The sequence below is a fragment of the Spermophilus citellus genome, assembly GCF_964194105.1.
Source record: "Spermophilus citellus genome assembly, chromosome: 3".
NCBI classification, from domain to species: Eukaryota; Metazoa; Chordata; class Mammalia; order Rodentia; family Sciuridae; genus Spermophilus; species Spermophilus citellus.
In genome coordinates, this window is record NC_138184.1 from 36,375,146 (window position 1) to 36,392,454 (window position 17,309).

A 17,309-nucleotide genomic window follows, 5' to 3' on the forward strand; every position below is an offset into this window, starting at 1 on the left:
TCTTAACAAAAAAACTTCCTTTTTTGTCCCCAGCCATTACGGACATGCTCATTTAACTTATTTGAGAGTCAAGAAATTGAGATTTTCTGTTTCTATTTTAAGATATCTGCCAGCAATAGAAGTGAGGTACAATGAAATGGGTATTGTCTTTACATCTCTTGCTCCTATGTCAGTCTGACATAGTATTTTATAGAATGATTGTTGAAATGAGAATTTCATCAGATTTTTTTTTTAAAGAGAGAGCGAGAGAGAGAGAGAGAGAGAGAGAGAGCGAGCGATAGAGAACTTTAATATTTATTTTTTAGTTTTCGGCGGACACAATATCTTTGTTTGTATGTGGCGCTGAGGATCGAACCCAGGCCGCAGGCATGCCAGGCGAGCGCGCTGCCCTTGAGCCACATCCCCAGCCCTCATCAGTAGATTTTTGTTTTGGAAACTAATTCTTGTTGCTTGCTATACACACTGAATCTCAAGTTAAAATGATATATTTGATTACATTTTAAATTTCTGCTTTGGATGACGTTTATCTTGTCCCCATCTAAGATTTATAAATCTAATTCAATTACAGAATAAAATATAGGCTAAATTATATGCAAAGATGCCATTCACTTCTAGATTATCTGTCTTCTGAAGGCTACTTTCTTAAAAAGCTGTAGTAATTTCACTGATGTTCTACATGAGCTAACTTCATTATTAGCTAACTTGCTCCATTCATTCCTTAAAATATATAAATTTGATTTTCCACTAATTCATTTTGTAAACTGCACAGTTATTGATTATGAACAGCACTGGGTGTGACTGAAAATAGTCAAACAGAAAGAGGTTTCTCTTGGAATAGCATAAATATATTGGGGAGAAAGACACAGGTATGAAAGCAGCTATGACATAAAAATCTAAAAACAATTCCGAGACAATATTTAAAGACTTACATGTTTATGTAAGGAGATGACAGGGAGACCTGATGTTAGATACTTTTGAGAATAGAGGTTTGGTAGGGTGGGACCAATTGATGGAGTTGTAGAGAATATATATGATATGATAGTCCAAAGAAAGCAATGATAGTTTCTGGAGTCAGAGGCATAATGAAAAGTTTCATGAGAAGTAATAATATAAGAAGATATAAGGCATTGATTCCAGTTGGGAAGCTATTAAATAATCTTAAGTACAAATGCAGATGGAATTGAGAAAGATATTGTAGATAAGGATTGACAGTTCTCAATGACCAAATGCAAGGAGTGGAATTGGAGTGGAAAACAAAATCAAAACTATTTTCAGATTTCTAAACTAAGTTATATTGCCACCTGGAGAAATTGAAAGTGAGTAGTTATTTGAGGATTGGTGAAGTTGTAGGCAGCTTGTGTGGTGGAAAGTATGTAAACTTCATCATCTGTAAGTTTAGATTGTAGTCTATTATTTTCTAAGAGTATGATCATATGTAATTTCTATTTTCTGGGTTTCATTTTCCTCTTTTGTAAAAGAAAAGTGCCTGTATGATGATATATGATGATCATTTAGTGATCTGGAAACCAAGGAGAACAAAATTTGTCTAATGTTATAGCAACAGAGAATGGTAGAGTTAGAACCAGAGATTGTTCTAAGGCAGGCAAATGTTTTTGAAAAATTTAGGTGTCTCTCGGAATAACAGCTTTCCTTAAAGATAAAGTTTTAAAATGACTTACAAACTGGCTTTTGTGATTTGTTTAAAAAAAAAAAAAACAGATTATTTGATATACTCATGTACTATTTTTATTTATGTGAACCCTTTCTGAGATTAGGCATTCTAAAGAGAAATATGGCTAATAAATGATCAGATATATTTAGTTCTCAGCATTTATGAAATTCTGAAATAAGGATGAACATTTTTTTCTGAGATGCTATTATTGTCTACTGTCTTACAATCTTAGAAATACATTTGATTTTGACTTTTAAAGTGAAAATTATGACTTTCTCACCACTCTTATAAAAGCAAAGATTATTTTACCATAGTTAAATAATTTAGTAGGTAACTATGGGATTAAGACAACTAAGAAGACACCAAAGTATATTCAAAGTGATGGTGCCGTCCCCCCCTCCCAAAAAAAAAAATCCCCAGCAAAGATGCAAGGTAGTTGCTAGCAAGCAAGATAAATATTACTAGTGGTAGAAATAAAATAATGGACAACGGAGAGAACACTCACACACATCAAACAGTAAAACTGAGAAAACTAAGTTAATGGATGAAGATCAAGGAAAAATTAAGGTGAGCCTTAGAGGGGGTACCTTATACAGTGCAGGATGAAGAGTATAGTAATGAGCTCAAAGATGGTGGATAGCATGCTGAGATGATGCTGAAAAGTGCACTTTTCTAAGGGCAAAAAATAGGATCTGATGTATTTGAGGTCTGGTGTTTCTAACTCCAAGTTCTCCAAGTCTTTGAGGACTTGAGAGGCAAACTTTTTCTATCAGTCTGTGCTTAAGACCATGCTATCTGCTTAACACATTACTAGAAAAAGATGGGATGAGTAGAACTGTACATGACTGCCATTGTTGGATCCTGTTTGTAATATGAGCAAGACTAATATATATATATATGTATGTATGTATCATCCTGGTGATACTGACCTTTTTTTTTTTTTTTTTAAACCTTGTGGCATGTGTCCAGTATCATGAAAAGTTGTTTAAATTATCTATTATACTATTTTATAGTTTAACGTTTGATAAGAAATTCTGCTATGCACAGGGAAGCCCACCACAGTAATGGCCCCAAATGTCAGTAGGTCGAGATTGAATACAGAGTTGGGGGCAAAAGAGGAGGATACTTTTTTTTTTTCCTTTCCTTTTTGGTACCAGGGATTGAACTTGGGGGCACTCTGCCACTGAGCCACATCCCCAGCCCTGTTTGTATTTTATTTAGAGACAGGGTCTCACTGTGTTGCTTAGCACCTCCCTTTTGCTGAGGCTGACTTTGAACTCCTGATCCTTCTGCCTCAGCCTCCTGAGCCACTGGGATTATAGGCGTGCACCACCATGCCCACCCATGAGTATACATTTTTCTTAGTGTTTCTCAACTACCTATGATCCTCAAATTACTTGTGGTGAATAACTTTTTTTAAAATTTCAAATTCTTTTGGACCTATAACTTTTATAAAACACAATGAAAATATCAAATTGTCATGAAAATTATTGAAAACAATTCTATATTTCTTACAGAAGGGTAGCAAAGAGTTTGTAGACAAGCAGCAATCAGTGACATTTTAAATAACACTATTTAGAATTTTGTCTCTGAGTATTTCGTATTAAACTTAATTAATCTCTGAAACTAGCAGAAAAGTTTAAAATGATTGATTTAGTATTTATGACAATTGGACAATAGGGAATTATTTGATGGAAGACATGCTCATTTTGTTAAAACTTGCACAACTGAAGTGTTTGTTTTTCGGTTTTGTTTTTATATCAGATTATCTAGAGAACATATGTAGTTAGGATGTAAATCATTTGCTAGCATTTGCTTACTCCTGTTCAATACTCTGGGCAGATGGCCTTAGCCTTCCTTCCTGTGGACCCCTGAGGTAGCCACAAAATCCATCTTAACATAGTGCTTATGGGATACAGTCCTATTTTAAGGCGGTAGATATTATCCTAAACTGGGTTCTAAGGGTCTTTTAAGTTTTATGCTGTGATTATCTTGTATTTTCTTTCTGGTTTTTAAAGTCTTTTTAAAGAAAAGTTATTAAGAGATTATTAAAAATCTCATGTCAAACCTTTTCATGTACTGATTACTCATCCCATGTATACTATTCAAAATCTCAGTTATGGTAAAATAATTTTTTAAATATTTTCCTTCCATAACCATACTTCCTGAAGCAGAATATATATGGAAAATGGTAATTAGTCTAGGGAAGAACGAAGATGAGGTGAGTATAAAGGTATATCCAAGTTCATGTTTGTTGGAAATAAAGTTTTTGAGGAACTAATTCATTCTTATATAGATTTTTAGTTTCTTTTGAATAAAAGAAATATATATTAACACAATTAACACAAATATATATTAACCACCATCTATGTGTCAGGCATCATGCTAAATGATGGGGAATCCTTCAGAACAAAACAGACAAAATCTTCCACCCCCTATCTAGAGTGAATGTGGATTTTTTTTTTTCAGAGAACCTAAAAAGACTCAAAAAAAAAAGTATCTAATAGCACAGAATTAAAATATCTCATAAATTTTCTTTATAGTGGCATTAGTACTATTAGTTGTGAATTCGGAAAGTGAGGTTATACTAAATATATACCTAGGTAAGAATCATAAAATTTTGCTACTTTTCTGGACTGCTGCCTCTTTCATTAAAGTTGGAGTCTGATTTATCATGCAGAAGAATAGCCAATACAAAATGTGAAAAGGAATACAAAATCACTGTGAAAAGTATAAATTGTTATATGTAATCTAACTTTTGTTTTCTCTTCAGAAACCCCAATGATGAAAAATACAGATCTATTCGGATTGGAAACACAGCTTTTTCTACTAGACTCTTGCCTGTCAGAGGAGCTGTTGAATGTTTATTTGAAATGGGCTTTGAAGAGGTAAATATGTGTAAGGGTTTTCTCTCCTCTCTTCATGTACAAAGCAATCATTATAATGTTGATAAATATGTTTTTGCATAAGATAGCCTATTTTTATTAATTGATCATTTTGAAAATCTGTAGACCTAATTATTTCTTCACATATTAGGTTTTGAAAGTTACAGTAAATGTATATTAAAGTCAGAGTAAAATGACAACTCTCCACAGTGCATTTCTTTTAAATCTCAATACTTTAGGAAACATGAAACCCAGGGACTAAATGTGATTCACTTCTGACTTTTAGCAAAAAACATGATTTGTTAGTATACATGAATACTTGTTGGATTTAACCACCTGTCTCCAATAAGAAATGGAGAGTCTGAAATAAACAGAAGATCCAAGTTCATTTGCCACGCAAAAGGATTTTCTTCTGTGACAGGAGAGGAGACTCGGTGTGTTTTATTGTCTTATTTTACAAGATGTATTTGGTGTTTCTGGAATTTTACATAGTTTACGTTTATAATGTAATAAAAGTAGTTATAAAGATGATGAATTTTTGAGCTGGGTATGGTGGCACAAACCTGTAATCCCAGCAGCTCTGGAGGCTGAGCCAGCCTCAGCAAAAGCAATGTGCTAAGTAGCTCAGTGAGACCCTGTCTCTAAATCAAATACAAAATAGGGCTGGGGATGTGGCTTAGTGGATGAGCATCCCAGAATTCAATCCCCGGTACACACTATCAAAAACAAAAAAGATTATGAATTTTCTTTTGTTTATATCCTTAACAGTAGAACCAGACTATGTCTGTAGCAGTCTGACTGCTGAATTGTTAGAACTGCTGTAGGATTCACTTTTCTTCCTGTCTGTACTTTTCTCCCAGATTTTATTCCAGGCTCTCATGAAACAGTAGTAAGCAAATATAATCTAATTGTATATGAGCTTGCATTCTAGTAGATTAGACAGCAGACATGGGAGCAAAGAGAAGTGCAAGAAGAAAGTTCAGGATAATGAAATGCAAACAACTAGAATGGCTGACAGCTACATAACAGTGGTCTTGAAGTCCTTTGATAAGATAAAGCCAGGATGTGAGTGATAAGAATCAGCTCAGGCAGAAAGGTTAATATAAGCAAAAGACTATTTTGTAGGAGTAGCTGTGACACCATGTTGCTGTTGAGGTAGGCAGGCAGGCAGGAAGGGTTTGAAGACTATGGTAAACACTTGGACTTTATTCCAAGATAGGAGAACATTGGAAGGGTGTTAAGCAGGGAAGAATATTTTTAAAGATTATTCTAGGTGATTTAAAGGAATATTCTGGCTATTTGGGAGTAGAGGTAAGGAATGGTGCAAGAAGACCAGTTAGAAAGCTTGTTAGTTCACCTAAGGGATGGTAGTGGCTTGTATAAGTTCCTTGAGGTCAGAACTTTGAGTATTCTTTTGTTCCCTGTGTTGTTAACTCTTGGACTAGTGCTAGTGACTTATAAACTTAGGCATTCAGTAAGTATTTGTTGAATTAAGTACCAATAGCAGTGGAGATGGGGAGAGATAGATGGATATAGGATTTTTTTTGTAATGGAGTTAACAGATCTTGTTGAGTTGGATGTGAGTTATAAGGGAGGGAAGGAATGGGGACTTTTAGGTTTTGGTTTGTGAAATTAAGTGCATTGGAGTACCACTAATTGAGATGGAGAATTCTTGGAGAGCATGTTTCAAAAGAGGAATCACTATTTACATTTTGGACAATTATAACTACTTAGCTATTAAATACTCTTTATGTAAGGATATTAGGCAGGTAAGTATATGAACATTTAAAACATTTTTAAAAGTCAGTAAGTGGGCTGTATTTTTTACCTTTTCTGAAAATATGGTACTCTTGATTAAACTTTTGGCCATATCTATATATTCTTTGAGGACTGATTATGAAGAGATGGGGAAAAAAAGGAGCAAGGCAAGAGCTTGCATCTATATCTTAGGTGTTGACTGAGACCTAGATCCAGATGCCTGTCCTGCTGTTTTTCATATTTCAACTCAAAATTCCACCAAATTTCTTTTTGGTAGTAGAGTTCAATTTTGGCTCCATTGGTTCCTTCCATAACCCATTTGCCTGCCTTTTTGAGTGCTGCTAAATTAAAAGTATGGGATCAGATGTCTCTGTATCTGGAAGCCACATATTTGGTCTCTCTTCCCAGGCTTCATCATAAGATGCGAAGTGTTTTCTTTTTTTAAACAATTTTATTTTTTTATTTGATACATGATAATTGTACATTTTAATAAGGTACCATGTCATATCTTGATTGATATGTAAATTAGGTAATGATTAAATCAGGGTAATAAGCATATCCATTACCTTAACCTCTTATTTTTATATAGTGAGTACATGAACTATTTTAGATATTACATGAATTGTTATCAACTATGTTCACCATGCTGTGCCATAGAACATTAGAACTTATTCTTCCTAATGGTAACATTGTACCATTGGCCATCTTCTTCCTAAATCTCATGTTTGGAACATTGTGTTTGAAATTTTGCCTGTCATTTTGTATGTGATTATCACAGTTGTAGATGTGTTCTTTACCTCTTGCACTGTTTGTGCAAGCTTGTGGGTTTTGGCCTCTTTTTAGTAGGGTCAATTATAGCAAAACAACTAAGATCATACAGTTTGAGCCAAGCATGGACAACTTGTTGAGACTGTGTTTCAAAATAAAAAGGTTCAGGGGTGTAGTTTAGTGAGAGTATGTCTGGTTCAATCCCCATTACTACAAAAAAAAAAGATGATGCAGTTTGAATCCTTGCTCTGCTAATTATTCTGTAGCATCAGGTAGGTTATTTAACTTCTCTGAGCCTTAATATTTTCATATAAAATATGGGGATAAATATAACAGAGTGGTTTCAGTGTGATTGTGAAAATTGTGTAAAATGCTTGCATAGTACCTATATAGTAACACATTCTAGTGTTTTTTGGTTTTTTTTTTTATTTTGTGTTGTTTTAAGCTATTGTGGATAACACATGGACCTTGCTGTCATCTTCTAGCGTTTTTAAAAGGATTCATCTGAAATTGATTTTCATATTATCATTGAATAATATCTTGGTCAACTGATTTCTGTAGGCCTGCCATCACCAGGGAAATAAAGTCATTCTCAAATGTGGAATTTATTTTAAATGTTCACGATCTTCAAGTCTTTCTATACTACATAATGCAAGAACCTTGTATGTCATTTGCAGTTGGCATAATTTCTTTTTATCACTGTTGCTTCTTAACATTTTGAAACTTGATTTTCAAAGTAAAACTTCATTTTACTGGTTTTCTTATTGTATAATTTGCCAACTATCTTACATTGTGTGTTTGATTATGATATTTATTTTATCTTAAAGCCTTCTGATTCTACTGTGGCTGTTTATTAAATGAATAAAAACATATTTTTATTTTGTTTAGACCACTGGGAAGCGGTATATATTCCCCAAAGATAAACTTAAAAAGTTTAGAGTAAAAAAGGTTATTTTAAGTTTATCTTTGGGGAATATATAATAATATATAACAACTTGAACATGACGCCAGCAGATTGGGCTAATATGTGTAAAGCTGTGCTAAATGGAGGACAATACCTGTTATGGAAGGTTGCCAATGAGGAATTTTGCAAGGAGACGGCTAGGCGAAATGCCGCAGTCTGGCTGGGCACAATTCAGGAGCCACTTGTCAAAAGAAACAAACTTTATTTTTAGAACCACACATGCCAAACAAAACAGCTCCTCAGGAAAACCTTCAGAGCCCAACTTGCCACCACCGAGTTCCCACAAGCCTCTCCCCCAAACCCATAAGCCTCTCCACCTCCCACAATCCTCCTGCTCTTGAGGCCGATTGGCTGGGTTGCCTGGGCGGAGCCAAAAAAAGTCCCCCAATGAGCATCTCCATGGTCTGAAAGGGCACGGAAACAGCCCAATGAGCATCACCGCAGAGGAGCCAATCAGCTAGATGTTGCTGGGGCCGGTGTGAGCCAATCATCAGCTGGCAGTCTGAAAGTTTGCTGGGGCCCCTTCAGCTGTGGCTCTCAACAGACTACCTTTCTATTACTGTTAATAATCCATAGATATGGGCTATAAGCTCAATAGTACAGCACTTGTCTAACATATGCAAAGCTCTGCATTTGTTTGCAAGCATTGCAAAAAAAAAAAATCCATAGTTTTGAAATGACTCAGCAAATACTTTAAAGCTATTCTTTAAAGATTTATTTAGAAGAGTCAGAGGCTCTTATATAACTTTCTAAATATATTTTAATTTTTAATTGACACATAGCAATTATACATATTTACGTGGAACCGTGTGATATTTTGATATATGTTTACAGGGTGTAATGATCACATCAGGGTAATTGACATATCCATCACTTAGACAAATATGTATTATGTCTTTGTGCTGGGAACATTCAAAATCTTCTGTTACAGGCTGGGACTATGGCTCAGTGGTAGAGGGTTCACCTAGCATGTGTAAGGCATTGGGTTCCATCCTCAGCACCACATAAGAATATATTATAAAAAACATATTTTAAAAAATCCTCTGTTAGCTAGTTTGTCAGAGTATTCAATTAATTGTCATCAACCATAGTTATCCTACTGTGTTATATAAATTCTTATTGATCCTTTAGTATGACTATTGTTACTATTTCATAGGGAATTTCATAGATAATAATAGTATCATACTCTATTGCAGAAAAAATAGGAATATTATTTTGAAACCCTTATTCCAAAAGATAATATATTTTTCTAAAGGTCTTTGGAGCTCTATTAAACAAGTGTTATTTTCTAACAAGACAAATTTTCTTAATTTTCTAGTTTGGGTTTAGGCATTATCTAGCTTTGTAGTAAAAAAAGAGTTATTATGGTAAAAATAAAACCCACAATTGTTAAAATATGATGCATTCATTGATGTATTAGGCAAAAGGGAATGTTGGAAGAGAACTGCTCAGCTCCTGGTAGTCAGGAAGCAGAGAAAGAAGGGGGAATGAACTTTAGGGAAGATGGATCCTTCCAGGGCTTCCCCATAGTGACCTACCTCCTCTAGCCCATGCCCTACCCACCTACCTGCAATAATTACCCAGTTAGTCCATTTAAACTAGGATGGATCTATTAGGTTATAGCTCTCATAATCTAAACATTTCACCTCTGGATATTCCTGTATTAACACAAGAGCTTTAGGGGACACCTCATATCCAAACCATTACAGTTGACTTTGTTGTATATATTAGTATAAAACAAAGATTAAAAATTTTCCCAATTTTATCCATTCCAGGGAGAAACACATCTTATATTTCCCAAAAAAGCTTCAGTGGAACAACTGCAAAAAATTCGTGACCTGATTGCCATAGAGAGAAGTAGTAGATTGGATGGATCAATTAAGAGCCACAAAGTAGAATCATCTAAGCAACCTGCAACTACTACCCCGCTTCCTACAACACAGTCTTCAAATGCTAATGGGTTAACCCAACATGCAGGAGACCATCAAGGGATGTCATCAAATCTACCCTCTGCTCCAAAGGTAATGTTAGCATTAAACTTTTCTTAACCATTCTGTGAAAGTATTGAAACAGCAAAAGCTTTAGACTATGTTATGATTTATTCCTGAATTTGTGGCGCAGATATTCTTGGTTCTTAGAACATATCCAGATTATTTCAGTGTTTTAAAATTTTCAAATGACTATCTTTTATTTATATTTTGAAACTTACGGCTTATTGATTCTGGGGTTTCTTTATCATTTATAAATGTATCTGTTGCCTTGCCTTATGACTAAATCAGTTATACAAATTAGCATATATTTTTAACTTAAAATAAATGGACTTGCTGAATAGGAGTATCACCATTAAATTAGATTTCCTCTAATTCTCTGATGTTTTTATTTGGTGGTACTGGAGAGTGGCTCACACATGATAGGCACACAATCTACCACCAAGTCAGATACCCAGCCCTATTTTATTTTATTTTAACACACATTGCCTCTAAATTTCCCACACTGACTTCAAACTTGAGATCTTTTGCTTCAACCTCCCCAGTTGCTGCAGTTACAGGTATGTGCCATCATACGCAGCTTAGCACATTCACATTTCTAATCTAAATTTTACCTGCTGTTATTTGCCATGAGAATTATTAATTCTAATAGGCCAACCACTGTCAACATCTTAACTGAAAAATTAGCTTCTTTGGGCTTTAGGTAAATAAAAATGCATTCATATATTAATAGTGGATGCTGGAAAATTAGTGAAGTTTACTTATTAGCATACATAGATATATACTTCAAAGAACTGAAATAGATTTTTGGTATTTTACAGACATTCTATATAAGCCTAAATGATCCCATTTATTAGGAAATAAGTATCCTTTTTATAAAAATTTCTTCTGATAGAGCTCATTAAGTATTCTCGCCCCCCCCCCCCGCAAAAAAAAAACTTGACCACATTTTATTTTACAAAATATCTTTGCTGGACTAAGTAGTATTTTGTTAGTATTCTGGCTCAGGAAAGAATTTTCTGAATCTTCTTTAATATTCCTTTTTTTTTTTTTTTTTTGCTTCTTACCCTTGCAATTAACCTGATGTACCATGTAAAAACATAATCTCATTCTATGGCTAAGACTAATTCTACAGTTTAGAAGAAAATAAACTTTCTCAAAGATGTATGCTATTAATAATCTAGTATTTCTCAAAGATATATATGCTATTAATAATCAAGTATTTATCAACTCTTACTTCTCTAGTCCTGGAAACAAAATATTTTTTTGTGTATTTCTTAAAGAAGTTGGAAAAAACTGAATGAATCTTATTTTTTATAGATAGCTCTTGGCTATCAGACCACTGGAATACACCTTTGTTTTCAATGTATCTATAAAGTTTATTTAGAGAAATAATAGGTCACCATCAAGTTGGATTCAAGGAATGCAATATACTTTTTATACTCTGTAATTTTTTTGGTATTAAGCAAGTAAGCAATGAGCAAGTCACTATATGCAGGAGTGTGGCACATAAAAACAATTATAATTATATAGTCTTCAAGGATCTTAAGAGCTTGTTGGAAAAACTAATTGAACAGTATAAGAAATGTAAATAATTCATGATACGTATAAGAATTAAAGGTACAAGGTTGCTTTTTTTTTTCTTTAAGAGCTTTATAGTTATACATAGTAGTTGGCTTCATCTCAACAAACTCATACATGCATGGAAATTGATTTTAGTTTATTGATTACTCCATTTTCCCATCCCTTTTCCCTTCTTCCCTCTCTCTCCTCTTCCATCTTCTTCCACTACCCTGTTTGACTTCCTTTCACTTGTCTATTAATTTATATTTGATTTTTTTTTATATTAACCTATTCTTCCCTCCTCCATTAGCTTCCACATGTGAGAGAAAACATTCTACCTTTGAGTTTCTGAGTTTGGCTTATTTCACTTAGAATGATACGCTCCATTTCCATTCATTTAGCAGCAAATGCCATGATTCTTTTTTATGCTAGAACTCCATTATATATATGCATCACAATTTCTTAATTCATTCATCTATTGATAGGCATCTGTACTGGTTCCATGGTTTAGCTATTATGAATTGTGTTGCTATCCACATGAAGGTGACTGTATTGTTGTAGTATGCTGATTTTAGATCTTTGGGGAAAATACCAAGGAGTGGGATAGCTGAATCATATGGTGGTTTCATCCCTAGTTTTTTGGGGAATCTCCACATAGTGCTTTCCAGAATGGTTATACTAGTCTGAAGTCCCCCCAACAATGTACAAATATACATTTTCCCCTACAACCTCACCAGCATTTATTGTTGTTCAGTATACATATTCTTTAAAAAATATTTAAACTTTTAATCACCATTAGTTACTGCCATATAGAACTTAATAGTTATTTTCTCCTGCTTTGCCCATCTTAAGTGAGGACACTAAATAAGGTTAGGACGGAACAAAGCAAGAGAGAGATTTAAATATTTTACCTGTATATAAACTAGATAAATCCTGATAAACTTGTGAATTATATTTCTTTGGTTACAACTGTATCAAGCAAAATTTTGAAAATATAAGTCAAGATGATAGTCATTGTTGAAATAGCTCTAGTGCTTTTCCTTTAAGATTCAAAACAGCAAAAACAATTTTTAAAAGACACAGAATTCCAGAATTTTAGATGCATTATTTCCAGTTTTATGATTTTGTGTAGATTAAAAACATTGTGAATTATGATTTGCTTAAAATATGATTTATTCAGTAGTTTTATACAGATAGTCCAAATGTATGCTATTATTTGGCATATGACTACTATTAGAATGTATATTAAGAATTTTTCATGAACTCTTAGTTACTGTTGCCTGTGGTGTGTATTGATATGTATTTATTTTTTATTTTTTATTAATATTTATTTTTTAGTTGTAGTTGGACACAATACCTTTATTTTATTTGTTTATTTTTTATTTGGTGCTAAGGATCGAACCCAGGGTCTCGTACGTGCCAGGCGAGCACTCTACCGCTGAGCCCACAACCCCAGCCCGTGAAACTACCACTCTTAAAGTAATACCTATATGCCCTTCATTAGGGGATTACTTAAATTGTAGTATGTCCTTATATTGGCATATTTGGTATCTGTTAAAAATGATGTTGGCGCTTTGAGAAGAAGAGCATTATTAAATGGGAAAAATGTAAACAGAATTCTAAAATTAAGCAACATAAATTGTGTGTATGTGTATAACACATGAATTTCTCTTAGTGTTTCTCCCTCTAGAGATAACATGCGTTCTCCCTTGAATATGAATCTACTTTTCCAAATAAACCACTACCTATGCCCTTTAGAAAGTGATAAAAATAAAAAACATATGTGTGTATATATATATATATATATATATATATATATATATATGCAAAATATTAAAAAAGAGCACTATGTGGACATAACCATAATTTTCATAATTCTCAACCATAATTTCCTCTGAGTAGTGAAGTTATGAGTTATTTCATATTATTGGTGCCATTCCTGAATTTTTTACAACATTTCTTACTTTTATAAATAGGAAAAAAGGTTTTTTTTGTAAGAAATAAGTTTATTGAATTCCAAGTTTAATTAAACGGTCATTTAAAATGTATTATTAGAACCTTTGTGTTTTAAAACAGACTTTAAATTTAAAAGCCACAAAAATAAAGGATACATAAAAGTTGAAAGAACATTAGTGGGCCCATGGAGCCTTGATCCTTTACCAAAGAAGTGAATTTGCTAATCTATCTTCCACTGATGATATCACATGATTTGAAAGAATCACATGCATTGAACTTTTTTTCTTGTAAAGGCTTAAATATATCTCACACCAGAAACCAAAATAATTGGAAGTATGATTAGGGAAGAAAACATCTCTAAAACAGATTTCACGTTTTAAACTATCATTTATACTCCAAATAACTTTTATTCTGTCAGGCAATTAACTGCTGCCTTATGTAGCATTAGTACATGGTTACCCAGCTGCTGTAATCGCCAGGCAATCAGCAACCTTCTATTTTTATGGCTTAGTTGTTTTCAGAGTTGTGCCAATGAATATGTAAAGAAATAAGGCAAGAAAATAAATGATTGTTCAAGATCATTTGAATGCCATTAAAACCACAATGAATGAGGTAATTTCCAGATTGAAAAGGATTAAATTGAAAATAAAAATACTCTGGATGAGTTCTTACCCTTTCAGTAAATGAAAATCTGCATTTAAGAAAAAGATGCCACTTTAAATGTCTCATTTTTATAAGAATTCTTCTGAATAAAAATGGAGACTTTTTTTCTGGAGCATATTCTAAAGGAGCATATTCTTCTCCATTGTGAATTCCCTGTATTATCACCAAATTTGTATCAGATTTCTTCTGTCTGCAGTTGCATTCATCCCTTCCGTTTTTAGGGGTTTTGTGATGATTTGGGGGGGTTTGGGGTATTTGTTTGCCATGCTGGGGAGTGAACCCAGAGCATGTGTTCTACTACTGAGTTATATCTGCAGTCCATTCTGTAGTTTTTATTTTGAGACAAGGTCTTGCTAAAGTGCCCAGGCTGGCCTTGAACTTGAGATCCTCTTGCTTCAACCACCTGAGTTGCTGAGATTACAGGCATGTGCCATCCCATCCAGCTCATCCCTTAGTTCTTTATAATCTGTTTAAGCCAGAGTTTAGGCTTAAATAGATCATAAAGAATTTAAAACTACATCATATAGTCTATAAATTCATTTAACCAGGCACCTTTGAAGTTCTTTGTAACTGCAAAAGGAGGAAGGAGCATGCCATAGAGCATGTTACTTTTAACTCCCTCTACTTTGTAGCATTTTTTTCTCTTCCTCAGAATGGCTTCTCCAATCTGTGAGGGAGTGACTATTAGTCCAAATATTAAATATTATTATAACTTAATTGCTTTACTTCTGGGACAAAAAATATAAAAAGCTCAAATATTTTTTTCCCACATCCCAGTGAACTATTTTGTATTTGTTACCAGACCCAGGTTAGGAGGTTTATCCAATGGAAAACCCAAAGTCCTGGGGACAAGTGTTGAGAAGAAAGAAAGACTTTATTCAGTAACTAAAGAATGGTGAAGTGGGAGCCCTTGCCCTTCTCAACTCCAGGGAGTTGAGGGATTATAATATAGGATAGGATTAATGAGGGAGACAGGGGCCATAAAGGAGAGAAATATTCATGTCTTTTCTGGGAATAGGTGCCCCCCTTTTTTTCTTCACTCCCTTTATGAAGGTTTGATGTTTCTATTCACTCTGACTGATAGATATCTTTATCTTTAATGGGGTTGGGGAAGGGGTGGTGGTGGAGGGGATAGATCTAGAGTGATGAAGCAAGTCTAGGTCAAGTTAACCCTCTAGTGTGATATTATAGTTTTAGACAAAACGTTTCTCAAAAGATCAACATGTCTACATGCAGGGCTGAGTAGAATCTGACCTTCAAAGATTAAGCCTAGAAAGGAGATAGACACAGTATGAAAACTGAGGTGCTAAGCCTTTCATCCTATTCTAGTCACCCATCAACACTACAGTAAACACATACTTTAGGTCCCTGAAGAGTAACCTAGTCAACTGCTGTCATCATGACCCACACGTCAGAGGAGTACTGGTACAGCAAAGATATTGGGAAACTAATGTATTTCCCAGCTGTGTGACCTCCCAAATCAGTGATTTTTGTTTGTTTGTTTGTTTGTTTGTGATGCTAAGAATTGAACTCAGGGCCTTGTGCACGTGAGGCAAGCACTCTACCAACTGAGCTATATCTCCAGACCTAAATCAGTGACTTTTAAGTCAACTAAAAGCAAATGAAGCTAGAAGGTTAATTTTTCCCCCACTTTGGTAGCCCCATGGTGTACTTAATCCACTTTGAAGCACCACTTGTACAACTCAGTCTTGTAGCTTTCTTTCCTTAATAACACTATTACAAGACTACTTATCAAGATCAATGGTCTTAGGCTGAGGCTGTAGCTCAGAGGCAGAGCCTTGCCTAGCACATGTGTGGCACTGGGTTGGATCCTTGGTACTACATACATACATACATACATAAATAAAATAAACAAATCTTTAGCACCACATAAACAAACAAAATAAAGGCATGCTGTCCATCTACAACTACAAAAAAGTTTAAAAAAAAAGATCAACAGTCTCCACTGTTGCCAAATTTAATGTATTTTTTTAGTTTATTTTTATTTGACCACTTAGTATCTTTAGCTCTTTTTGCTACTGTAAGTGGTTCAACTACTGACCCAGTTGCTCATGTCAAAAATCCATGGATCATTCCTAACATATTTCACTCCTTTTCTAACTGCTTCTGACTCCTGTACAGTCAGTCACCAAGACGTGTTGATTCTGCTTCCTAAGTTCTTCTTAAATCCATTTACTTTTTCTACCAATATTATATGAGTTCCCTAGTTTAAGACCCCACCTTTCTTGGAGTTCTCCTATAAGCTTCTCTCAGATCTTCTGATGGCTCCTTTTCTACATAAAAGGTAGAGTGGTATTCCCCCCCCCAAAAAAAAAAAAAAAAAAACCCTGCAGATCTGATCTTTTTATTCCCTTGCTTAAATCTTTTTAATGTCTTTCTTTATAATGGAAAGAGACCAGAGAAATCTAGCCACTTATCAACCCAACCTAACCCTCAACTTTACTTTTTCACCATTTTCCACTTACTATATGTACTGAATGCCTTGATTTCTCCGAGTCTTCACACTATGCCAAGTATATCCTCCTACATATAAGCTCTCCAGCTGCCTTCCCTTGATTCTTCTGACAGGAGTGGGGTCTTTTTCTTTTCTTTTTTTGAGATGTTGTTTTATTTTATTTTTTTTTATTAGTTGCTCAGTTTTTTTTTTTATTAGTTGCTCAAAGGAGTGGTCTTTTTCCTTTTCCTTTATATTTTACCACAAATGTCATTTCTTCAGGGACGTCTCTATAGAACCCCAGTTGTAAAGTCTGATTTTGCCCTTTATATATTTGCTTTATAATTCTTAAATATCTGTGAATGAAGTTATTTAACTTACATTGTATTCCCAATACCTAGCAAATAAAGCATCAATAAATATTTGAGTAAATGAACATTGTTGTATTAGTATGTATTCATAGATTGCTTGCTCTGTGAAGGTAATGTTCTTTTTAGTTTGATCTTCATTATTTTTCCAATACTTAACACATTCTCACAGACAAATATTTGTTGAATTACTGTAGTGGTTCTGTCATGTAATACTTTTTCTGTCTTGCCTCCCATGCCAGTGCTTTACTTAATTGTATTTGACAGTG

At 34.1% G+C, this 17,309-nt stretch overlaps 1 protein-coding gene across 2 annotated transcripts in view; it reads left to right on the forward strand.

Moving 5' to 3' along the window:
• Positions 1 to 17,309, forward strand: part of NGLY1 (N-glycanase 1) — a 51,816-nt gene that overhangs the window by 1,899 nt on the left and 32,608 nt on the right. For both annotated transcript variants that reach the window (XM_081288028.1, XM_081288027.1), the window contains exons 2-3: positions 4,446 to 4,560; positions 9,823 to 10,068. In XM_081288028.1, coding sequence (XP_081144154.1) covers positions 4,446 to 4,560; positions 9,823 to 10,068 — 361 coding nt within the window. The remainder of the gene's footprint in view (positions 1 to 4,445; positions 4,561 to 9,822; positions 10,069 to 17,309) is intronic.